This window comes from Bubalus kerabau, chromosome 14 (assembly GCF_029407905.1).
Source record: "Bubalus kerabau isolate K-KA32 ecotype Philippines breed swamp buffalo chromosome 14, PCC_UOA_SB_1v2, whole genome shotgun sequence".
Taxonomy (NCBI): domain Eukaryota; kingdom Metazoa; phylum Chordata; class Mammalia; order Artiodactyla; family Bovidae; genus Bubalus; species Bubalus kerabau.
The window spans coordinates 67,072,340-67,099,474 of NC_073637.1; the positions used below are offsets into that span (position 1 = coordinate 67,072,340).

The window sequence follows — 27,135 nt, forward strand, 5'->3', positions numbered from 1 at the left end:
TTTTTAAGAGAATGAAATTCTCTGTGGAGAAAAGCTGAAACCCAATATTAGATTCAAATCTATTAAGTACTGAAAGCACTAAAAAGGATTAGCAAATGTCTACAAAAAAGAAGTGGTTGAAAAATCCAACAACTGACAAAGTTTTTAAAGAGCTATGGGATAAATTAGTCACAGATAAAATTCCATAAGGAGAATAAGAAGACCCACAAATATTTATGGCATGAACCAAAAGCTGTATGTAGAAGTTCACAAACGTCCAATTAAAAGAAAGATATAGTCCCTCAAGTAAAACATCAAAGTTTAGAAACTGTAATTAAAAATACTACAAAAGCAAAGAGTTCTGCTTTTTTGCATTTTAAAATTCTTTTAATGTACAGAATATTTTGGGAAAAAAGCATAAACTAAATTATTTGTTAAAATCACTAGTTTATTTTTTAAGTATTTTAGCATAGGTATTAAAAGACTGAACTTTAGACAGTGTGACAGAGCAGTTATCAAGGGAGACAACATATAATCTTAAATGGCTTCCAAATTTATATATCTAATTCTATAAACTCTATTCCCAGCTTAAACACTATATTTCTCAACTGTATAGGATTATAGAGAAAAAGCCCAATTTTGAGAAACCCCATGACATACTTATTCAACTTTGATATAATTTTGGTGAATGAAAAATACCTGTGAACACACAGTATGTAGTTGCTTTAAAATAATAAAATCAGTATTTTCTCCAATATAATTAAGAGAAAAATAATAATGTGCAAGAATACTCTGGGTAGAAGAGAGCATTAAAACAAAGAGAAATAGTTTTAACTTATCTCTTTTTCTTTCATAACTTTGGGACAGAACCAGAGTAATCACTAATTCATACTGAGGCAAAAAGAGAAAGATATTTCTTAGGAAATAAAAATCACAAAAATATATTGAGTTTATTTTTCTGCAAAACTATGTTAATATTTGTATCCGGTCATGATTTACTTCAGAGCTTATAAATGATGTGAGAAAAAGCTAATGATCAAAATCATTAGCTAGGTATGCTACTGGGAGCTATTTTCTGAAGAGCAAATGAGTATTAATTACAACCTAATGAGAATTCTTTTAATTTCCAAGTATCCTCAAGACTGAAGACCTCAAAACACTAGGGTTATCAGAGTTTTCACCACAAATAAATTATGGCTCTAATATCTATAATATTAAATCCATCCCATTTTGGAATATTTTACAGAACCTAAGGAAAATGCACTAAAAATTCAACTTGGTACCAGTTTATTCACCATTAACAAGAATGATGTCAGGAACAACAAAAAAAAAGTCTACCATGTAAACAGCAATAAAATTTAATGGAATATGAATGTGAAACTTGAAAAAAAATGAACCCTCAAACTTACACTGGTTAACTAGAGTTAGTTAAATCAAAGCCAGTGTGTCTTAAATTCAGTTACAGGCAGCAAGATGTATTTTGGCAATATACAATGGGAATGGGAACTGGTTTTGGTCTTCACTTTATGTGTGGCTCAAGATAAATTTTTTAATATCTACAGACTCAGTTTTTTGTCTTTAAAATACAGACAATCCTAATGGTTGACTCTAAAGGTTATTGTGATGCATAAGCACTGCACTGAATGCATCAAGCAGAATCTTCAACACACAAAAAAGCATACATTATGGTTAGCTATTACTGCTGCTACCACTACTACTTCTGCTACTGTTGTTACTATTATGTTATAATTATAGGAGGTAGGTCAGATACTGGTAAAGAAGGCCAGTTTACTTCTAAGTAGAGTGATCATGAAATGTTAAAAAAAGAGAGTGGGATTTAAATGACACATGAAAATACAGATGTGATTCTTAAAAAAAAAAAAAAAATTAACAATGCTGAACAGAGAAAAAAGTTTTTTTTTTTTTAATTTTTAAAAAAATTTTTAAAGTATCTATAACCTCACCAATGAAGTTTCATAGCAAAAACTCTTTGAAAGGCTAAGCTGCAAGAAAGCTTTACTTCAACAAAGTTGAAAATTCATACATAAACAAGGGCCATAGAATAGCATTACTAAGCATTACTGGGACAAATAAAATATTTAACTTGAACAAATGTCTTATGTAAGAAAGCAATTAGTGGTAAAATTTGAAGTCTAGGCTGAGACCAAATCACCAAAGAAGATGCATATTGGGTTAATAGGGATTCTGTCATGTTAAAAATTGAGCACTGTTGACACATGTTAACAGAGCTGCTATAGTCAAATAATGTTTCAAAGTGGTATGCTAAAGCCAAAAAAGCCTAGAACGTTTTCATTTACACAGTAGTGTTGAACTGTGAATCACTTGGCCTTTGCGATTCAAATGGTAACAGAGAATACTTAGGCTATACTAATTTCAGTTTCCTTCTGGTACTGATTTGTTCTTCAAGGACCACCCTAGCAGCTATTTCACTGAAGGAAAAAACAGTTTTCCTTTCACATTTTCTCAGGTATAATGAGGTTTTGAAGTCTGGGAAGTCTTGGTCACAATATGTTCTACAAAAGTTAAGTTTTCATGGAGCTTTTTAATTATGGAGAATATTTTGTTGGTTAAACAAAAAAGTAGTCTTTAAAGAGTCTTTTGATCTATGTCATCTAAAACAGTTAGTTCAAAAACAGACACGCGTTTCTGAATACGATGACACTAAAGGATACCCACAAGCAAGTCGCATAACAAACTGTAGAGTACAAACCCATTATTTAAGACAGAGACAGTCACACACACACACAACACAGACACACAAATGGCCTAAAAGAGTGTCAATCTAACCATTAACAATGGCCATAGAGTAAAGGAGCAGTCAGAATAAGCCTTGGAATTACATTTTCTATGCACACACTTTGGTATTATTTACTTTGAAAACATAAACACTGTTACACTTTTATTTTAAAAACTTACTAGTACTACTTTATCAATAGATTAAAATAAAGGTAGATTTGATATTAAAAAGTCATTCTACCAGCTGACATATAAATTATTTTTAATCATATATTAACCTCTCATATTTTCATTTGATAACAAGATGACCAAATAATAATAAACTAAATTGTAAACAATATTTTTTTAAACTAGGAATATAAAATTTTTAAAGATACTTAGAATGTACTGAAGAGTGACATATTTTACTTACAGGGCCTCATGAATAATTAAAGTTACAGTTTCTATTCTCTTGGCTACTTTTAAAAAGAAAAAAAATACTTGAATAGAATTGAAGAACACTATTCTCTATTCTTTCCTATGAAAACTGCAAAACTAGATGGAACTTCTGGAGTCATTCTTTCCACACACAGTAATTTACAGAAGACGCAGGACAGAACACATAAGGACACTTACGATAAAAATGGGACCATGAAAAAAAGTTTAGGGCACAAATTCATAACTTCTGATATTGCTTATTTCATCAATTTAGGCATTGTGGGAAATGTTATAGAAAAAGTATAAATTATTAATGTTATCAAATCTATCAGAGCTTTACAATGTAATTTCACTGACTCAAATGACATGGTTGAGGTTTTAAGCTCCATGGAGGGAGGGGCCATAGCTCTACTCAAAAATATATATTTATTACTAGAGTCAAATACACTGTCGGCACTCAACAAATATCTGTTAAATAACTGAATTAATCAATGTATATTTAATAAATAAATGAATTAATGACTGAATTAATGCATCCAGTCATGTAATGAAATGGCATAAATGTCTCAAGGATCCCTACTGTACTAATGACTCTATATAGCTGTTTATTCTACTTCTGACACAGAAAGCTACTTTTGAAAAATTATTTAAAACAAAACTCACATCAGCTACTTACAGAGTATTCAGGATCACAGTCAAATTTTTAGAAAAGTCTTAGGAAGAGAATAGTATAAATACAATGTAATTTTTTTTATAGCAGTTATACTATAAAATGGCATAAGATCCTGAGACCTATTTTCATTTTTTTAATAAACAACCAAAACCACTATAATTAATGAGCTGTAGATGATGTACCAGCATTTGTAGAACAAAAAGTTTCTAAAAATATATACATAAACCATTTATACAAGAGGAAGCAAATTTATTTCTTTTAAAATCTTTTTTATTAATTCTTAATATATTTAAAGTTACAAAACATTTAGGCATTTTAATTATACTTCTTTATAATCCCTATTTTATTTTAATTTCCTTAAGTCAGTCTATGAAGGAACACTGCCAGCATAGGTAAATTTTTAAATAGTCTGCCTTTATAATCTCATCCTTAATTGTTTCCCTGTTTCTCTTTTAGCCTGAGACCAGAACTTGAATTATGGCTTGGGAAAAGAGGCTGGGCAAGATAAAGGGAAAATCTTAATGTCAGGCCAGATTGTCTGTGATTCAGAATTTCTGTGTTAAGTCAGGGAAATGGTTGAACATTACACAGAATAAGAAAATCTCATTGGTACTGATAAACCTATTAGAAGGGCAGCAATGGAGATGCAGACATAGACAACAGATCTGTGGACAGAGGGGTGGGGGCAAAGGAGAGGGTAATGCGCAAACATATATACTACCATATGTAAAACAGATAGCCAATGGGAATTTGCTGTATGACTCGGGGAACTCAAACCGGGGCTCTGTAACAACCTAGAGGGGTGAGACGGGGTGGCAGGTGGGAGAGGTTCAAGAGGGAGGGGACATATGTATACCTATGGCTGATTCATGTTGATGTATGGCAGAAACCAATACAACGTTGTGGAGCAATTATCCTTCAATTAAAAATAAATAAATTAAAAAATAAAGAAAACCTCAGATTGAGTTGAACTGACTGGGAGATTGGCTTGTCCAGGAACAAGCAGTTGCAAGCTAGGTAGATTGGTAGGCCAGGAGGAAGCAGGCAAAGAGCATAGACAGTTAAGAAAGGAGCTCAAGACTATACACAGCTCGGCTTGAACACTGAAGAAATAACATGTACTTTCTGCTGTTTTCTAGTGGATCAGATGCTTTTAAGAATAATAATAAAGTATGAATTCATATAGGGTGTTAGTAACTTAACAGAAGTTTTATTTTACACTATCAACTGAAAAGTTTATATGAATTATGAAATTTAAAACAGACTCCACTGAGTGATTCTGTTAGGAAATGGGGAGGAAAGCATAGGAGTGGAGGATACTCAGCTTTTGTGGTATCACCTTTCATAATGTTTGAATTTTTAGCAGTAAAATGACTAACATTCCTTAAATCTGTATTTTTTTTTTTAAATCCTCTTTTTAAAAAACTTTTCTGGAAACTGTTGGACCACAAGGTGCGGCCCTTGAAGCAGCACATCAGCGTGAGGCGGTATCAGTGTCCTCCCCAGTCACTCCTGGTAGAAATGTCGAATCTCAGGCCTCGTTCAATACCTCTGAAGTCAAAACGTGCATTGTAACAAGATCTCCAGGTAATCTATATGCAAATTAAATTTAAGAAGCACTGGTCTAACTCAACATAAATCATAACCCCCTCTCAACCTTTCATGTAGTTGATCAGCAATGGGTAGCTTAGAACACCCTGAGACAGTTAACATTTTCAAAAATAAATTGTTGATCTCCACCTGCCCAGGCTCCCAAAGTAAATCCTCCCTCAGTTTTCCTTCCCTTGGTTAATTTTATCCTTCTAGTTGCTTACGCCATACAACTGAATTATCCTTATCTCCTGTCTCAAACCCCATGTGTAATCCATTTGCAAATTCTTTTGGCTCTACCTCTAAAATATTTCCAAAATCTGACCACTGTGCACCACCTCCACACCCACAACCATGGGCCAAACCACCATAATGTCCTGCCAAGATTACGGCAACAGCCACAGAACCTTGCCCTTCCCTAGCTACCGTCTAATCTTCCCATGTTGACCTGAATTATGTGCCCAAATATAAACTGAATCATGCTACTTCTCTGCTCAAACCCTCTGAAGGTTCTCATATGATGAAAAAATCAACTCCTTAATAATCAAAAGAACTCCATATCACACATATATTTGACTCAAATAATAGAAATAATCCTTAACATAACTTCTTTAGATAAATATCAAACTCCCATTTGCTTTTTTGAAGTTGACTCTGTTTTTGAATACAGATTTCACCTCTTTTATGTATCTTTATTCCCTGCTGGTGAAGCTCTTCATTTAATAGGTTGATACTTAGAAAACAATAAAAGTAAGTATTTTTAAACTGTGCACGCATGAACTATTTCCCCCAACAACTACATCTCACTCAACATGATGGCCAAAGCCCCCGCAACGGCCTAGGTGGCTCGTCCGTAATGTCTCTCCCTCACGGTCTAGCTGTCCCCAGGCACACACTGCTACAGCTGCCACTGGCTTCTCCCATGCACTCCTATTTCAGGGCCCCGAGCTTTCTCAGGAAGTGGCCTCTGATCACGGCCATGCTGTCCACCTCCAGTTTCCTCCTTCCTATCTTCTTCCTTGTTAGATTGCCTCAGTAAGCACGTCTTATAGTTAATATACCTGAATATATATTTATTTTTAACTGTCAGTCTGGGCTTTGCCTGGTGGCGCAACAGTCACACATGACTTAGCAACCGGACAACTGTCTCTCTCCTTCATTAAATTTAGTAGCAGGGATTATTCTTTGTCTTCCACACTGACTTATACTCAATACCTAAAATAGTGCCTGATGCACAGTGGGCTCCTAATAACACATTTATTAGATAATGAAAAGTGAAAATGTACATTTAGTCCCTCAGTCGTGTCCGACTCTTTGTGACCCCATGGACAGTAGCCTACCAGGCTCCCCTGTTCATGGGATTTTCCAGGCAAGAGTACTGAAGTGGGTTGCTAATGGCTTGTGAACAATAGTCCCCAGGTCTCCTGCACTACATGCAGATTCTATACTGCATCACCAGGGAAGTCCCATTCATTATTCGACATATAATTTGAAAGATCTTAATAACACTGAGCTGCAGTTAGTATATTATTATATCAACTGCAGTTGATATTGTTGATATTAAATCAGTTGATATAATATCAGCTGCAGTTAGTCATTATTATATCAACTAATTTAATCATTCTAGATCTATTCTTAGCTTCAGAAAGAATGACACAAATAGGCCAAGTATTTGAAGACTGACACCATGGCCACTAGGAGTTTTCTCATCTTCAAATTTAAGACCTTCCTTTATTTCAGTATTATTGTTTTCTTCAAAGGTAACATGTCTTTTTATCTATGTATATATATTTTACTGGCTGAATTTAAGATTTTCTCAAACTTCACAAAAGACCAAGGCATCTCATCTCTCCTGCAATCTGTGTTAGGCCTTGAAATCTGTTGGGAGAGAAAGACATGGTTGTATTCTCTCTCTTCTTGCTCAGCATCCTGTCTCAGTCCATCAGGAAGAGGTCTCTTTATCTTGTCTCTTTGATTTTCAGTCATTTGAACATGCTTCTAAGTGTAGTTTTCTTTGCATTTATTTTTGCTTGGATTGAGGATAGGCTTCTTGGGCCTGCTGGTTAATGATTCTTGACAAATTTGGAGGAGTCATGAGGTCTATCTCTTTAATTATTTCTTTTATTCCATTCAATCTTTCTTCTACTTTCTTTTACTTCTTGTACTCTCTTTACACACATGTTAGACCATCTGACTACTCCACATGGTTTTCCTTTTGTTCTCTTTTACGTTCTTTTCTTCTTTTCTATTTCGTCCCTCCTCTCTCTCTATGCTTCAGTTTGGATAATTTGTCTGAAACTATCTCCAAGTTTACTAATCCTTTCTTCTACTTTGTCCATCTGGTATTATGGCTATCTAAGGAGTCCTTAATTTCAGATACTGTATTATTCAGTTTTGGAATTTACTTTAAATAGAGCTCATTTCTATGAAATCTTCGATCTTTTCAACGTATTTCTTTACAGTATTAATAACAATTATTTCAAACTTCTGTCTACTTACTTCAGTCATTTGTGGGTCTTTTTCTACTAGTTAAATTTTCTCCTAATAATGGGTCAAATCTTTCTGTTTTTTTGGTATCTTTTTTCTTTTTTTTAATACATATCAGATACCATGTATAAAGACTATGGAAACAGAAGTCAATGTTTTTTTGCCCAGAGAAGGCATATCTTTTCCCATAAGGCAGTGTGGATAAGGAGTGGATCATTTCTGTCCAGTCTTTGGGGTTGGTTTGCAACTCCAACTAAACTCAATTCATCTTCCATTTGAAATGTCTCAAGGGTGACATGTCCTGTATTTCTTATGGGCCTCCCTACAGTGTTGCACTGTTCAATAGAAATATAATGCAAACAACAATCAAAGCTGCCGATCTAAATTTAAAAATGCTGGCAGTCACATTGAAAAAAGGATTTAAAAAAACAGTGGAAAATAGTTGTAATAATATATTTAACTCAATATATCTATCCTTCAATTATTGAGCTCTAAGAGTTCTTTAAATATTCTGAATACAAGTCTCATGATTTGTAAATATTTTCTCCCATTCTGTGGATTATCACATTCTTGACAGAGTCCTTTGCACCACAGAAATTTATAATTTTGGTAGAGTTCATTTTATCTTTTATTCTTTTTTCCCTTATGCTTTTGATGTCATTTTAAAGAAACCATTATCTAATCAAAGGTCACAAAGACTTACTCTTACCCTTCCTCCTGTAAGTCTCAGAATTTTAGCTCTTAATTTTACATTTCTGGTCCTTTTGGCTTAATTTTTATACACAGTGTCAGGTAAGGATCCAACTTCATGTGGATATTCAGGTATCTAAATACCATTTGTTGAAAAAAGTAATCTTTACCACTGAGTTGTCTTGGCTCCTTTATCAAAAACCAACTGATGGTAAATGTGGTGGATGGTTTATTTCTGGACTCTCAATTCTGTTCATTGGTCTAGATAGCCTACTTTCATACCAGTATTCCACTAGCTTGATTACTGTTGTTTTGTCATAAGTTTTGAAATTTAGCAGTAAGAGTCCTTCAACTTTTTTCTTTTTGAAGAATGTTTTGGCTATTTGGAATCCCTTGAAATTCCATATGAATAATTTCCTTATAGATTTTAGAAACTTTGCCAATTTCTACAAAGAAGCTAGCTGGAATTTTGATGTGGATCATATTGAATCTGCAGATCAGTTTAAGAAGGATTGACATCTAACAATATTAAGTGTTTTGATCAATGTACTTGGGCTATAATTCTGTGTATTTAGATTTTCTTTAGTTTCTTTCAACAACCTTCTGTAGTTTTCAGAGTATAAGTTTTCTGATTCTTCTGGTAAATTTATTTGTAACAATTCAATTCTTTTTGATGATATTATGAATGGAATCGTTTTCTTACTTTCACTTTTGGATAGTTCTTTGCTTATTGCTGTTGTGAACTATTTACACAGTCGTTCCTTGGTGCCTGTGCAGGACTGATTTTAAGACCTGCTGGGAACACCAAAATCCAGAGACATCCAAGTCCATTAGTCAGCCCTCCACATCCCTTCTGTATCTCAGATTCAACCAACCATGAGCTGTGTGGTAATGTATTTACTATTAGGAAAAAATCCACATATTTTGAACCTATTGCTAAAGGGTTAACTATACACTGATTTTTTTTTTTTTTTAATCTTGCAACTTTCTTGAACTAGTTTATTTGCCCAAAAGTTTTCCAGAGGCTGCCTCAGGATTTTCCATATATAAGATCATGTCATCAGCAAAAAGATATAGTTTTTTTCTTTCTTACCATCTGGATGCTTTTTATTTCATTTTCCTATTTAACTTCCCTGTCTTCAACCTCTAATACAATGCTACATAGAAGTGATGTCTTGCTCCTGATATTAAGGGGAGAGCACACAGTTTTTGATTATAAACTATAATAGCTGTGGGTTTTTTTACAGAAGCCATTTATCACATTAAGGAAGTTACAAAAACAAGAAAGAAAGAAGAAACACAAAAGGCAGATTAAAAGAAAGAGGAAGTAAAAACATATGGGAAGGGAACAGGAGAATGAAATTGCTAAATCACATAATCAGAGGAGGGACTAAACGATAGAAGTATGAATTTAAAAGAACACATGTGTACCTGTGGCAGATTCATTTTGATATTTGGCAAATCTAATACAGTTATGTTAAGTTTAAAAATAAAATTAAAAAAAAAAAAAGAAATTAAAAAAAAAAAATGAATATTTGAAAAAAAAAAAAAATAAATAAAATAAAATAAAAATAACTGAAGAGAATTCTAAGATAGATTCTGAAATGCTCTGCCACTGAAGCATATGCTTTTGGAAAAATACATAAAAATTCTGTGTGCGCCTTGGCTTTTTGTCAATTGGAAAAAGAGAGTAAGGGCATTTATTCTAGAAACATAAAACAGCCATTATGTACTTTCTGTGTACATATTTTTACATATTTTCTGTAAGGCAGGATGTGAGGCACTGAAGATCTAAAGAGATAATGTACATTTTCAGACTTAATTTACTTTTTGGCATTGTAATTCCATATCCTATAAAATAAGTCAGACTATTAAGACAGTGAAACAGGGAAGGAAGTGAGATATAGTGAAAGAAGGCAGAAAGTAAAGAAAGAAAAAATGTGAAAAGGGAAGAAAGGTAAAGAATGAAGAAAAATACAGAAAGGGAATGAAAAGTTAGGTCTCAAAAAAAAAAAAATCAAGAAGTGAGTAAGGAGAGAGACTGAAGGGAAAAGAACATTCAAGAAGGACAAAAGGGAGGAAGCGATGAATCAGGAAGAGGAGAGTCACATCTTCATAAATGACGGCTGGAGAGCCAGAAAGGAGAAAGGGTAAAAGAGGAGAGGAAGTTAATACCTTTAGTGACTCACTTTATTGATGGTGACAGGGTCTTTTAATAAGAAACATATTTCTTTCACCAAAAGTAAAGTAGAAAACTCTTTGAGGACCACTTATTTCTGAAGTGGAAAAGAAAAGATAAATATACCTGATAGAATTTCCAAATGTTAGAAAATGAAATTGCTTTCACCCACAAAGGATTCTACTGTAATCCTTTCTTTAGATACTAAGGAAGTCAAAGCATGAGTGGTGATATTGGCTCTGTCATTATTTGACTAGGGACAGTGATTCTTTTGGCTCCTCAATTTCCTAATCTATAAATAAGGAAACCAGATTAGATGATTCCTAAAGCCTACTTAAAGCCTACTATAAGCTACCAGAAAAAAAAGTAACACAACAAAGTAAGCAAGATAGAGAATTCAAAGGCAAAACAAGCAAACAAACAAACAAATCAACTCTAATAACAGAAAAAATTGAGAAAACAAAATTCGTAGGTCCACTTAAAGTAAAAATAGCTGTCATCCTCTAGGTGGTACACGCATTATAAAAATCAGAATCTTTCCTAGCAGTAACATTTATTGGAGAACAGTAGAAATGTATTTCTTGTAAGAGTAAGAGAATATAACATCTGAAAAACAGACCAGCAGGAAAAATAAGACACTTGTTCATCTGTATTTCTGTGACTTTTCTCACTTGGTATTATTTGCAACTGTACTTTTGTGTCTGGCAGCTGTGCTAACTTCAGTACGAATGATATATTATTTTTATCATGTTGATTACATGTGTTCACCAGTTTAGTTCTCCATATATGCTTGGTGTGGTTTGCAAATACTCAGTGACAAAATCCAGAGCATGGCATTTTCACAGAAAGTGTTTACTGTGAAATTTCTCCTTAGAAGTTTGCTTTTCTTTACAGCTTTGATCCATATGACATGCACAGTCCTAAATTTCAAATAATGGCTTATAGTTAAATTAAGAAAATGCTTCAGTGTGATACAATATGACTACACTAAGATGTGGTAGTTCTAGAAAGGACCTCATTTTCTCATGTGATTAGAGATTTGGTCAAATTTAAAGTCTGCTAAGATTTTCCAAACTGCGCTTCTTCAGTTTTATGGTGACTTGGTACTTACATTCTGTTATTCATCAACACTTCACAGAAATACTTGATTTGTCTGAATGAATTTAAAAACCCACAACTGAAGAAAATCAGAAAAACCTGGTTTTAAATATCAAAAGATCCTGAATGAAAAGTATTTCTGCAGGCCACACTATACAAGTTTTATTGATCAGTGTATTTCTTTGCAGTATGAAACTGTTGGCAAAATTGGACATAAGAAAATAAACTTACTGGTAAATATCTTTCCTGAGGACGGATCTGCCAAGGGGATTGTCAGCCTGGGGAGCCATAGCAACAGAGCCAATCTTCAGAACCATGGTATCTTCCTTTGCTGTCTGATTAACTGTAACGAAAAAAGTAGATTCATGAGGAAACAGTGGATCTGTGCACAACCTCATGTATAAGGAGAAATTTTGAAGAATGGGATAGACACACATTAAGATAAGACCATAAATGAGGACAAGAAAAAATTTGCTTAAAATAGAAATATTTAATGCTCTGTCCATTGTTTCTTTTATATCTCACTAAGTACTTCTCTGCACAGACAATTAAAAATGGCAATAAAATAATTCACCCAACAAAAAAACATGCAATATTAATTATATATAAGTAATACTGAAGTAGTGTATTTATCTAATTTTATGATGTGATACTACTACATTTTTCTCCCAAGTGATTTTCAACCTTTGGTTTTCAACACTGTACTGTTGTTTACAAATACATTAAAGGATATCAGAAAGTCAGTAACAAAATCTCCAAGTTGTTTGAATTTACATAATTGCACTAATACAACACACATATACATAGGAACACACAAGAGCACTTTAAGGTTTAACATGTGAGCTGAATGGCTGCAACAGTAAAGAAAGTAAAAAACAAGTAACTGATTAATATATAAGGACATTTCAACTTGCTATTCTAGGCATTTTTTAATGTTAATAATTTCTACTGTGGAACTGCTTGAGAAATAGTAATTTCACACTTGTGTAAAAGTCCTATTTCCTAATGGAACCTAAAACTAAGGTAAGTATTTTCAGAAAACAAGAAAAGGTAAAAGGGTATATTAATTCTGATTCGTTAAACTGAATTAAAAAGAAAATTTATCACATGTTCTCATGTTACAAAGCTAAACAATTCTATAAGCCATTGGCTAATTCAATGTCTTTTTAAAAAATTATTTGGAATAAAGAGCTTTTTTGGATGCCCTCATTAATTTACATTAAATTTATTCCTTCTTTCCCCACAGATGAGTCTACTGCAGTAGCTGTTCAAAATTGTTTAAAAATTGTTAACAATATACAATTTTCTGGGTTTTGAAGAAAACATATAGTAAAATTCATAATTTCTTTCAAAGAACTATCATCTGCCACAAATGGAACAGAAAAGGACTGGCTCTGCAAGACCTCAGGAATATCCTGAACAGAACATGCCTACAAAGGCATACAATCCATATTTCCCAAACTGTGGTGCCCAAAGAATGCAAAAGCTAAGAGATTATTTCCAGCTGCTTCGACAAAACACTTGGTATGGTCTGACTTAGATTAGTCTAAAAAGGAAAGTCAGAATTAGGAAAATCAGAAAAAATAAGAAGAAAGATATTCAGCAAGGAAAAGAAGGAACCAGAATAAGACATATATAAGGGAGATGCAAAATGGCAGGGGAAGGGGAAAGACAGCAAAGGGGGAAGAAAGAGATGAGCAATCATAATAAATATCAGCATGTGGATGCTACAACACAGATGATATTTTTGAACATCCACAGCAAAAAGGATCAAATTAAACACTACTTCTCATGAAGTTACACTATTTTCGAATGACTAGAGGTCTGGCTTGATTATAGGTGCTTATACTACGAAATCTGTTTACATTTCACAGATCCTGCATTTTATGTCAGGCTTATCAAATAGTTTCATGTGGGTAAAACCTCTGATTAAGCAGAAGGCATCAATTAAATCAATAAATAGTAAGCCTGGAGAATAGACCATACCACAAAAGTGCGATTAGTGTACTTGCTAACTGTTCTTCCAGGCTACAGATTCTACCCACCATATGAAAGTCTAAAATGTAATAGAAACACTGCAGTAAATGAGGTACATATGGAAGAAAAATGACGTCCTTAGTGTTACATACAAAGCCAGATCCAAGAACAGAATTCTGTTTCTGTTAGAGCCAAAAGTATTCTCACTAGATTAAACTGACTACAAAGTTATATAATAATAATAAAAAGCATTTAATGCATATCATTGATAAACTAATCAATTTTATTATAGAAAGTATTCAGCTTATCAAAATGTATCCAGAGATATAAGAAAAACTAGTAAAAAATAGGTATTTATACAAGAAAGCGCCCTGAGTCATGTCTTTAGTTATTTGATAGCTGGGGGGAAAAAAAAACAAAACAAGCTTCCCTTTTTTGGTTTATTTCACCTGCATTTAATAGCTGGACCAAATGAGGAAATGTTCCCTCTAGAAGCATTTTCAACATGAAAATGAATGCCTTCCTTCTTTGCTGTAACTGTATTTTTAAAAATTGAGCCTCATGAGGAACTACTCACTCTAGAAGACTCATACCAGATCCAAAAAACAGCCCTCTGTTATGAAATAAATAGCTTAAGCTGGAAGTCAAACACCTGTAGATTCAGAATCTTGATAATAATTGCACATAAAGCAAGCAATATTCAAGTCGAAAACCAGACTTTAATATAACTTCTTTAAATATTAGAATGTTAAATATATTTTTATTATTAATTGAATTTTACAGATGAACTATTAGAAACTTGTACATTTCATGTAAAATGAAACATACGTCTGAAAGACTTTATCTTTTCTTGAGGCAAGAGAGTATGTATTGAAAATGAAAAGGCTAAGAACAAATCTGAAATTATGAGCTTGATTAAGTAACCAAAAGCTTAAAAGAGCAGAATCTTCATGAAACTGTCAGACAATAAAAGACTGTTGTTCAAGCTAAGTTTTTTAAAAATTCAATATGAAATAAAAACATTTTAGAGACTTCAATTTTCCTTTAAGATTCTCAGTATAAACTCTATATAATAAAACATCTAAAATCTCAAAGGTATTTGAACTTGCCACTGCAATGTTAAACTTTTATAAAGCCACAACTATAATGACAACCTCACATTAAGCTATCAACAAAAGGTACTATTAGTTATTGACATATTTTCAGCTGAAGACACATTGAAGGTTCAATAATATGTAACTCAGTGATTATGTACATTAATAGGAAATACAGTCACATCCAGTTTGCCAATCATCTCTGACAAACACAAACTGCTTGGAGATAGTTTTATAGTTTCTGCTAAGAAGTATGAATGGCAACATTTCAGTATGCTATCACACTCAATAAGACATAATTTCCATTCAGTTTAATTAATCTGATTAAAAATATTATGCTCATTTGAATTACAGCAGTAATGAAGAAAGATAAAGCGGCCCCAAAATTTAACATAATATGTCAAGACATTTATATATATATGTGTGTGTATATGTGTGTGTGTGTGTGTGTGTGTGTGTGTATGTATATATATAGTGGATAGGCACATGTTTTGGCAATTGACAGTATCTCAGATACAGATATGAGAACAGGTATAAGCAAAGATATACATGCTGATATAAATATAGGGGTACACATAGACACACATATACACACACACACACAAATAGCAAAAAAAAAAAAAAAGAAAAGACATGTGCAATACAATGCAGGTCAAACAACAGGCTTCACACAGAGTTCTTAATAAATGACGAAGAAGAGATGAGCAACTCTTTAGGAAAAAAGTATACTTTTCATTAATGAGACTGACAAAAGACCAAAAAGCATGACAGATCTCTATTACAAGGACACCTAGGAAACAGTATAAACTGGTCAGGCAATTTATAGGAGAGCATTTTGACACCCCTTAATATTTTTAAGGTAGATACCCTTTGATCTAGCAATCCTTTTGCTAGAAATTTATTCTATATATACTCACCCAAGTCATGAAAAATACCAGCAAAAGGTGTTTATTACACAAAGTGTTCATATAAGCAAAGGATTAAAATTAACCAAAAGTCCACAGAGAAATGTGGCAGACAGTATTTTCCAAAGATGGCTGTAACAAGGTCCCTTCCCTAACTTCCACCTCATATGCTCTTATTCAAGGTTACATGCTTAGCAGGTACTTCAGGGTCAGAATTTTGAAATTATACCTTAAAAATCCCACCACAAGCAGCACCAAAAAAGAACAAAGGAGCTTGAAAAATAAACTAGGAAGAGTCTAGAAACCTTCTGTAATTACAACCAATTGAAAATTTTCCTAGTTACAGCAAGGAAATGGGAAATTTAAAGCAGTATCAACAAAACTGTGTGATACACAGTATTCATTATAAAATTTAACTAAATGTTCATAAAACAATAAGCCAACAAACAAAACAAATATATGCACAAAGGAGAGAAAGTTTTTCCTTTCCCTCCCTTTTCTCAAATAGCCAGATGAGTATCCCTTTGGACATCTATACAAATCAATGAAGCACAGAACCTGTTTCGATGAACCACCACTGAGTATGACAGAAAAATGAGGCTAGGGTCAACCCATGAAACCCCTGACCTCTGTCTATCGTGAAGGTGCTCAGCACACAGGTACTACCACCTTTACTAAGAGGGAGCTCCCTTCACGCTTCCTGTTGACTCAATACTATCATTCAGAAACTACTACAAATCTTGCCCTCGTCAAAAGAGCTTCAAAGCAGATTGGTGGTTAATCAACACCATAGAATTCTCAACAAAGAAATGCCATATAAGCCAGCAATTTAACCCCGAGGTACATACTCAAAAGAATAAAAAATGAGTTTAAACAGACAAGTACATAGCAGCATTACTCACAACATCAGTGGAAACAATCCAAGTGTCTGATAGAAGACTGGATTTAAAAAATAGGGTATATCCATACAATAGATACTATTCTACCATAAAAATAAATGAAATTATGATGCATGGTATACAACATGAATGAACCCTGAAAACATTATGCTAAGTGAAATAAGCCAGACACAAAAGGACAAATATTCTCTGATTCAACTCATATGAAATATCTACAACAGGCAATTTCAGAGAGACAGAAAGTAAGCAAGGGGGAGTTATTCTTCAGTCTGTAAGGTACAGAGTTACTGCTTGGGGTGATGAAAACATTTTGGAGATAGAAAGTGGGAATGGCTGCACAAGACTGCCAATATAATTTATTCCATTAATGCAGTATGTGGAGTGTTGGCTAATTTTATAAAGCAATTTTTAGTTATCTTAGGTATATAGAACACAATATTGGAGGTCAACAAAACAAATGACAGAAAGTATAAGCTTTATTAGCAAAAGACCTAAAGAAAAACATTTCCTATTTCTTACTCTAGTAATCAGCAGAGTCAGAAACACACACAGTATTTAAAATAAGACTGGAAAAAAAAATTCTGAAGAGAATACCTTCAATACTTGGCTGCATTTCTTCTGTTTTTGGAACAAAAATTCTGATTACGCTTGTGTTGATATAAATCAAAGGTAAATTGCGTGAAGTCAGTGTATGGGTCCTCATGGGCTGACCAGGAGATTTTCTTTTCTCTTTTTGGGTCCTTGGTAGTTTTGCTTGAAATATACTTGCAATGGCATTAAGTAAAGGAAAACAAAGGACAATATCAAAGGCTTGTGCTGAAAGAAGTATTTCATGAAGAAAATGAGGGGAGCCATCTGTTAAACCTTCAGATAACTTATGAAAACTTCTTCGCTCATTTCTTGATGTTAACTTGTGGCGAACATTTTTTGTTACAGCTTTTGTGTATGTCAAAGACAGAAATCCATGCTGCTGATGAGAGCCATCTAGAAGCTTTGCAGTTGTCTGTTCCAGAAAGAGGAAATCACAATACATATTTTATTCAAAAAGAAAAAAAAAAGAATTTGAAAGCAGAAACAATCTAGGTTGGTACTATAATCTTTTGTTATTGTCCATACTTTTTTCCCCATGATTAATCAGATGTTTAATATAAATAAAAAAATAAAAACACACTTAACGAGCACATTACTAATCAATTCTACAGACAGGGCAAAAGCCTCTAAGACTCAGAATGACTGAACTCAGGTTAGGAATCCTGGGTTGTAGTTCTAGGTCTTGAGAGAGGTAATTAACCTCTTTGTGCCTGTTTCTATAATTTCTACATTTTCTACAACACTCAAAATTTGGAACAGTTCATATATAGATTTATCTTTTCATTCTTGGTAATTTTTCATTAAAAGTAGCAATATGCTGTCATAATTTGGGTCAGACAGGGTTTGTTTATGAAAGAAAAATTGAAATAACCATGTTATGTATTTTCATTTGTGATCAACAACCTGAAAAGTTGATTGACTTCACTTGACTTAACATTTATAAAAACAAAGATTTTCCTCTGTAATATCACTAATATATATGAAGAGCCCATAAGACAAGCATCACTGATATCACACTTTGATAACTGAATTAACCATTTAATGCATATAAAGAAAAAATGGTATCACGAGACAAAAACAGCTTTCTTTTAGAACTTGTCTATTTTCCGGGACTATCATATTGTTTATAAAACCTACGTAACAACTCTCTTTCAACTCATATTCCCTGGATTTAATACCATATTAACACACATAAACATCTGATTGAGACTAAAAACTGTATCATAACAACTTCAGTACTTGTGACAAAACTTGTCCAATAAACTTATATTCAAATTGAACACTATAAAATTATAGTAAAAGAGCATACTTTTAAGGGTAAAATAAAACATGTAATTTGAATTTCTCAACATATAAAAAGGATATTTTTGAGAAAAGTTTTCCTGAACTAATTAATGTACATAAAATTCTATTTTGCAAATTAAAGTATAATTACTCAAAATACAACCCCTCTTCCCAAGGCTTGATGAAGATTTTTAGTTATTGGAGTTCTAAGAGTGATGTTAAGAGAGGAAGTGAACCAGGAAAAATGAAAAAGAAGGAAATACATTCACATAAACAAGAAAAAAGTGAGAAGGAGCAAAGCAACAATATGTCAGAGCCTACGTTATTCCATCATCAGTAAACCTCTTCTTCTAATTCTATTTTCTGCTTCTCATTTTGTTGCCTATTACACAATGAGAATAAAATAGTATGAAACTCAGTGCTCTATTTATTTTGTTTTAAATTTGGATTTTATAGTGAAGAAAGACAAGATAAAATTTACCTTTGCAAAAGTATCTCAAAATCAACTTTTTGACCATTAAAAAGAGCTTGTAAAGTAAGCATTAAATAGATATGCAATATAATAACTTTTCATCTAATTGTCCTGCCCTCAGAACATCTTTTACTTTGTCCAACTTTCTCACTTCATTTTATCTTATTTCCCTCTCTTTTGGCTTTCTACACTCAAAACAAAAGGAAATACAGTAAAACAAGAAAAAGTGATTGTAATCTCATCACTATGATGCTGAACTGCGGGCAAACGTAGATGGACCTGGGTGCTGTGGGTGGCCGCAACGGGAGAGGCCACAGCAGCACTGTCTCTAGGTGTCTCAACTGGGGATTAAGGTGTCGAGGGGTAGAACCAACCATAATCCAGATGAATCACCTCAAAGCTTAATTAATGGCAACATTTGAATCCTTGAAATAGTATAAAAGGTGTTTGAAAGTATAAATGTTTTGATTTGGTAAAGATAGTTTTAAACATGTTGACTGTAGGTATTAAAAGGTAAATACCCATGACAGAAAGTGTGTTAAAGTGCTGCATTCCTAACTGCGCTAGTAGAATGAGGGAAAAAACATAAAGAATGGATGAATACTAGCTGGAACTGAGATAATATAAGTATTACCTTTCATAAAGTAATAATATTTTCTACTACGTAAAATGAAAGTCAGGCCAATGATAATTATTGAAATGTTAAGAAAATTCAAAATTTAGAAAAATTGATAAAATTCTAAAACACATTAACAATAATTTTGGTTTGCTTTCATGAATACATGTTAAAATTGTTAAGAAAGCTTCTCATGGATGGTAATGAACATTTAAAGAGAAGAAAATAAATCTAAACAGAATGTCCATTAATACAAAGGCCACATTTAGGGACAATTTTTATCCAGACTAGACTAGAAAAAATTAAAAAATCAAATCAGAAACTAGTATTTGCTATACAATTACAGCGTTAAACACTAAATCTAAGAACACAATTAATTAAAATATTTGGCTAATTTTTACAGTTTATTTTTAAAGGTATATGTCTTAATTCCTTTTAAGTTACAAAAAAAGGGGAAATAAATACTAGTTTTCAGATGCTGAGAAAATAATAACATTTGCACTTATTTAATAGTTTCTTAAGAGGATTTCTATTCCCATTGTAAAAATCTACTCTTAATATTTAAAATTTACATGTATTTTTATTGACTTAAAAATATCATTTAAAAGAACTAGCTTAATAATATATTCAGATATTTTGTACCACCAGGGGGAAAAAGAGTTTTAAACTTCTAAAACCCACTGGTATACAGTCTAGTGTTCCTCTTTCATCTAGTAATTGACAGATGTACAACCTTGTCCAGACTTAAGAGGCACCAAATAAATAAGGCACTTGGAGTTAGTTCTGAGAAGGAAACGGCATAATAATAGCGGAAAAAGCAGTGCAAGGAAGAATCATAAAAGGAATGACGAAAGCAGTATGGTCAACTCTTGATCAGTCAGTATATGTACAATTTAACAAACATACATACATCCCACTTTGATTTTCCAATGATGATGATAAAATTAGTTTATATTCAGTAAACCAGAATGACCAACAGCATATTCAAGTAACCCAGAAACAAACTGGATTATAGTGAAAACAGTCTATAATTTAAGAATACATAATAGTTCATTTACAAAGCGAAAGATACAGAGGAAGATAAAAATCAAGAGTTGACTCTATGGAGAGTTCCATTCCTTCTCTGGGTTCCTGTTAATGGGAGTTCTGTAGCATAATTTAAAAATGATTTCTTACAGAAGGAAAGAAGCCAGAGCAATTACTGAAAGGGTCCTGCTTGCTGATGGGTCGAACCAACAAGGTGCGTCTGTTCAGCTTGTCAGTACAGGAAAGGAAGACACCTCCACATTGCCCCAGAGACCAACACTCTTCCCCAAGGCTTGAGGTGATGGACAGGAGCAAAGAAGGTGAAAAGACAAAAAGCAATAAAAGCCATAAGCAAAAAAAAAAAAATCTGGACAGTTTTAATTTTGCTCAAGTTTGCAAAGGTTTAGGTTTGAGCCACTGCTAGGTATGGCCTCTGTCTGCACCATCTTCTGCAAAAGCATTGTTAATGGAAGTAAACAAAAAATTGTTGCTTTTAGTGTAAATGACTACTTTTAATTTATAATAAAGGACTATCCAACATGAACTCACTTATGGAAAAACTCAGGAAAAACTTCTAGAAGATCAACATACTAACACATTAATGACAAAGTATATTAATAAAAGCAATCCTACCTTGATCTTATTAAAAATTTACTTAATTGCTATAACAGGAAAATGGTTACAAAACATAAGCAACTTAAAGGAATAGTTTTACTTTGTAATATAATTTTATAAGGATAGGTCAAAAAGAATTTGCTGAGCTCTAATGCTTGTAACCATTAGTCCACTGCATGAAAGAACAAAGATAAACAGTTTATATTTTTTAAAAGTCATAATTACTAAATGAGTCTCACCACAGGTTTTTCTTTGCACTGTAGAAATACTCCTTCAAAATGTCCTGACTGCCAACCTTCCCCTGGCCTGGAAAACATAAGTTCACCTTATCTGTTCTCTTCAATTTTTCTGAGTTAAGAAATTGAGCATATATAACTATTTCAAGTCGTTATGATGTAAACAGTACTACACTGAACTAAAACGTGAAACTGATAAAGCAATCAATAGAACAATTCACATTAGCACCACACCCTGGTAGTTCTGCAGAGAGCAACTGTCTTAATGGTAAATTATATATTTACCAAGGTTATTTTTCTATCTCATTCATGTGACTCTGGGCTCCCCTTGTGGCTTAGACTCCAGTACTCTTGCCTGGAGAATCCCATGGACAGAGGAGCCTGGTGGACTACAGATCATGGTGTCGCAAAGAGTCGGACATGACTGAGCAACTAAGCACGAGCACATGTGACTCTAAGGTCCGTGAGGGTATGGTTTATGTCTATTTTTGTTGAACACTATATCCCTAGTGCTTAGCATAGTCCTTGGGATATAATATACACTTAATAAACAGTTTGATTAAAAGAATGAATAAACTATCCAAATATTTAAAACTTACATAAAAATAACAGCAAAATCATTGATAATCTATAACATAAATTGTAATATTCACATAATCAAGAAATTATTTCAGCAATAAAATAAAATTCACATATATTTGCTAGGATCATTCTGATACAGAGATATACCATTCAAAAGGAACTGAACCACTGCATTATCAAAAATCAATCACTGATTCACTGTTACTCCAACAGAAACAATTATCATACACTTGGGAAAATAATACTATTATAACAGGTCTTAATATATACCCAGCAAAATATTTTGACCATCAAAATTTTGACACAATTTTTGGCTTTGACCGAGTTGAGAGTTATTTACATAAATGATATACATAATAAAGAATGAAAACTCAAATGTTTTAAATGTAGAATTAGAAATCTCTTATAAAAGACTTTGGCTTTTAGAGTATATAATGCATCGATAAAGGTACAGAAATGTGTACTTTTGCAGACACTTAATTGTTGATGAATAAATATGAATCCAGGAAAAAAAGGACTTTAAGGCTGTTTCTTTGCCAAAATACTATGAAAATGAAAATACGATGCTGTTTAGAAAACAGCTTTTAAAAACTGTATGTGAGTTTTACAGTATATAAATCATATTTCAATTATTAAAAAAAACATTCCAGGGTAGTGTTATAAAGCAAAATAACCCCAAAGGCATCTGTATTTTTATTTGGGAAAAACTGATGATAAGTTGTTATATATGTATCTTTATGAAAATATCTAAAACTTTATTTTTTTATTACCATCATTCAATATTATAAACAAATCATACTTATTTATAATCTCCTTTTGGTAGAAATTTATTAGGAAGGAAAAATATGGTTATAGGAACATCTATTAATACCACAGGTACATTACTTTTCTGTGAGTTAAGAAGTCCTCAAAGTTGTAAGGAACATGAGAAGCTGCTCCACTTCTATAATGGTATAGGGAGTGGATAAGGAGTACACAGCAAAAACCAAAGCCATTAGCTGTGTCCCAGGCATCTTAGCAAATATACAACATGCACAACAAACTGTGAAGTGATTAGTAAAAGCAGCTTATTTCATTTAATATGACAAGGTAGATATTTAGGAACAGATTTGCCCTCTTATAAAATAAAACTTTATTATATTCCATATATGAATGATACTAAGGAAAATTAATATATCTGTTAAGAACCATCTTTGGGAATAGCTACAATATTTTTTAAAATAACTAATCAAATTAAAATATAAAAATTCTTTCATAGACTTTGGTCAAAGAAAATAGTTTTTCCCATATTCATTACTCATTACTTACTTGCTTCTATAGTGATCAATATTGAAACTTTCTATTTTACATTTCACTTTAGTGTACACATCCTGGACATCTATTGAAGCACTGAGATCTTCTAGTTCACTGACCATACAAAGTTCTGCAATAGGAAGCAAATACTAAATTAGTATAGGGCTCACGATCAACATAAAAACTTTCAATTTTTCATTTAATGTTGCCATATATATCCTTGACATGTACAGAGGGACTGGGAGTTTCTGTTCACTAATCACATAAAAATTTACAATAACTACAAAATTAATATTAATATATGCATCAAAATTAAGATAGGATACTTATTTCAAAATAAGGGAAATACCAGTTAATGTATGAAGTATTACATCTAGTATCAGTCAACAATCTCTGCAATATTTTCAGTGATATGACCACTGAAAAAAAGTACAAATACCGTTAAAATAATATGTTTTATATTGGTGACTTTTACCACAATAAAAAAAAAAAAATTACCTCATGGCTTTTGGAGTGAATTTTAATACAAACAAGACAGAATTGAGGTAATATAGGCACCACGTTACTACTGCTATTAGTAGTACTTGAATTAGATCTAATGATGTTTGATTTAAATGACAATGATTAAATAAAACAAGGTCTCCAATTTCTTCTAAAAATAGTATTTAATATTTTATCTGTAGAGTAGAAAAGTAACCCTATACCTATGCCTTTATTGTCAGGATCTGGAGCAAAGAGCTTTACAGTAATTTTGGGGAGCACCCACTGCATCCACAGACTAACACGACCACTGGATCCACCAATGTTACTTGTAGTCTGTTCCAAGGTAACAGAATCTGAGAATGGTGAATCATCAACAGCTTGTACAGAATCTCCCTGGGATAAGAAATAACAACAACAATAGTTTTTAACTTGAATAAATATAAGTAAAAATTTACCATTTAAGTAAATATAAATAAATATATATAAACAATAATGTTTATATTTATATACATTATATTTATATATTAAATAATAGTAAATATTTGTATTTATAAAATAAATATTAATATAAATATAAATAAATGTAAGTAAAAATTTACCATCTGCAATTATTCCTTATAATTTATATATGATAATGCAAATCACCTAAGTGCTTATATATAATGCCAATAATATAAACATAGACTAATCATATCATTTTCATAGTTTCATTGTTTCAGTGTACACACATGCCATTCCAGGTTCCTATAAACAAGTTAGGATCATACTAATGAGTATTTTCTTATAGAATAGCCATAGCCAAGGGCCAAATCTGGCTCTATTTTTGGAAATAAAGTTTAACTACCTCACAGTCACATCACTCATTTATCTATTGCCTATGACTACTATTTAGCAGAGATATGTAGTTGCTTTAGAGATGCTACGATCCACAAAGCCTACAATATTTACTATCTGGCCATTAAAATGTCTGTCTAACCCTACTAAGGCACATTTATGTATGAATCTACAACAACCATAGAAAAATATAGCATAGTTAGCATGATTTAAAAAACAGCAAAGCATGCATCATGCCTCATATAGTTTAATAGTAAGAGGACTTTTAAAAGTTAGCAGATTTCAATGCCAGATTTTTAAAATGACTTATGTGGTTAGAAGTCTCTTAATTAGAGGTAGAGAACATAAGCTTCTTCAATTCAACAAATACATAATGAATTCCAGTTATGTCTAAGGTCCTAACTTTGGTACTAACAAACTTTCTGAAAAAGTCTGTTGGGTGTTGTTTTTTTTTATCTTTTCAACAGCTGAAAATAAATCCTGGTTTGAAGATAAACAGCTTCAGTCTCAAAGGTAGGAAGAGATGGTGCCTGAGACAGTGATTACTCATGGATTACCTAATTAAGGATTTATTTTTAAATCCCAATCTTGCTGTCCATTGAAAACATTCAAAACAACTTGACAACCTAAACCCATTCTCTGTGAACTGATCAAATACACCATAGCATGCTTGCTTAAAGATGTATATATATTTAAATACTCATTATATGCACTTAAGCTTAGTTTGGCAGGCAACATGATGTACTAGGATAAGGACTTCGGACACTAGTCATGTAATCTGACCTCTCAGAATTTGTTACCCACTGAGCTACTGAAATGAACTGAACTGAACTGAAGAGAAGAGACAAGTAAAACTTCTTACAAAACCAATGACCCTATGTTCGTTACCACAGACATGACCTCTACGCAGGTATCAGTTCAGTTCAGTCGCTCAGTCATGTCCGACTCTTTGCGACCCCATGAATCGCAGCACACCAGGGCTCCCTGTCCATCACCAACTCCCGGAGTTCACTCAGACTCATGTCCATCGAGTCAGTGATGCCATCCAGCCATCTCATCATCTGTCGTCCCCTTCTCCTCCTGCCCCCGATTCCTCCCAGCAACAGAGTCTTTTCCAATGAGTCAACTCTTCGCATGAGGTGGCCAAAGTACTGGAGTTTCAGCTTTATCATCATTAGTGCATCCTATATGAAGTTTTTCCCTTGACCTCAGTTCTACAACAACTTTCAATCAGAAGAAAATTCAATTTCCTTGAATCTCCGAAAGGAGATCAAATAGAGAAGATTTTCACAAAACAACAGGCACATGTTTACCAGGCACCAAGCACAGCAAAGCAATAGTGTCCTGTGATTCAGTGTGACAGAAAATTATAGTCTTAACATCTGAAGACAGTATAATCATTATTTGTTCAATTACACCAAGAAAAGCAAACTGCTCATTGCTGGTGATGTTTTCATCTAAACGTTTTCCCCAAAAAAATAAATTTATTTTTATTTCCCCCAAATAAAAATATATGGTCCTAAATCTACTAAAATTGAAATTCCTAGAATTTGAGAAGCTATATACAAATGAAGATTTTGTTCATTAGCTGTCTAAAGTAACACAACATCTAATGAAAAGCACAAACTAATCCCAGAGAAAGATACATTTTACAAAGTCAAATTCAGTAAAAGACTACATAATGTAGTCAGTATGCCTTTCTCTATGAATTGGTTCTTTGAGCAGAAGAACTCATAGATTAAATTCTCGCTCCAACACTCAGAAGAACATTATAACCTCAAGAATGGAAATCACAGGGGGAAAAAAAAAAATCTCAAATCAACAAGACCTTGATTTTTAACACTACTAAGTATACTGAGCAGGAACGCTAAGAAAACTGTGGCTACAAATTCAATAAGCAAGCACTCCTAAGAGAGAGTTTTGCTCTCCTCCTTCATGTAGTTTCAGTTTTCATTTTGGATTTACAACATTTTGTGTGGTATTGTTAAATATGTCTGTGCATTCATTTTCTGTTCAATTTCTAAATGTACAGCAAAAAGTGAGCCAGAATTGGAGATGCTGACTATTTTCCCACAGGTCTTTATGCCAAGGTTTAAAATATACAGTTCAATTTTTTCACCATTTTGTTGCAAATTGACTAAAATACTGAGTTTATTTTGCTAACTGAATTTATCTTTGTTCATCTGGAAGAGCAAACGCTTCAGCTCTTCATCTTTGGCCTGTTTCACAGCTCAGGGATGATCAGACTTTTGGCTACACTGCGCCTCTCTTATCAAAATAACTCCAGCATTCTTGTTCAGTCACAAAGCTTCCCAAAGGGCTATACACTTCCACTGCTGTTTGTACTTAAGTCAACAG

General features: G+C 32.9%; 1 protein-coding gene across 20 annotated transcripts in view; it reads right to left on the reverse strand.

Annotated features, from left to right (window-relative positions):
• Nucleotides 1-27,135, reverse strand: part of VPS13B (vacuolar protein sorting 13 homolog B) — an 851,071-nt gene that overhangs the window by 359,727 nt on the left and 464,209 nt on the right. For 15 of the 20 annotated variants that reach the window (XM_055546536.1, XM_055546537.1, XM_055546534.1 and 12 more), the window contains 5 exons: nt 24,165-24,336; nt 23,476-23,590; nt 20,885-21,026; nt 17,340-17,748; nt 12,102-12,213 (listed from right to left, as the gene is read on the reverse strand). In XM_055546536.1, the coding sequence (XP_055402511.1) occupies nt 12,102-12,213; nt 17,340-17,748; nt 20,885-21,026; nt 23,476-23,590; nt 24,165-24,336 (950 nt within the window). Of the gene's footprint in view, nt 1-4,131; nt 5,419-12,101; nt 12,214-17,339; nt 17,749-20,884; nt 21,027-21,588; nt 21,656-23,475; nt 23,591-24,164; nt 24,337-27,135 lie in introns of those variants that run through there. The other 5 variants (XM_055546550.1, XM_055546549.1, XM_055546539.1 and 2 more) reach the window with 5 other exon arrangements.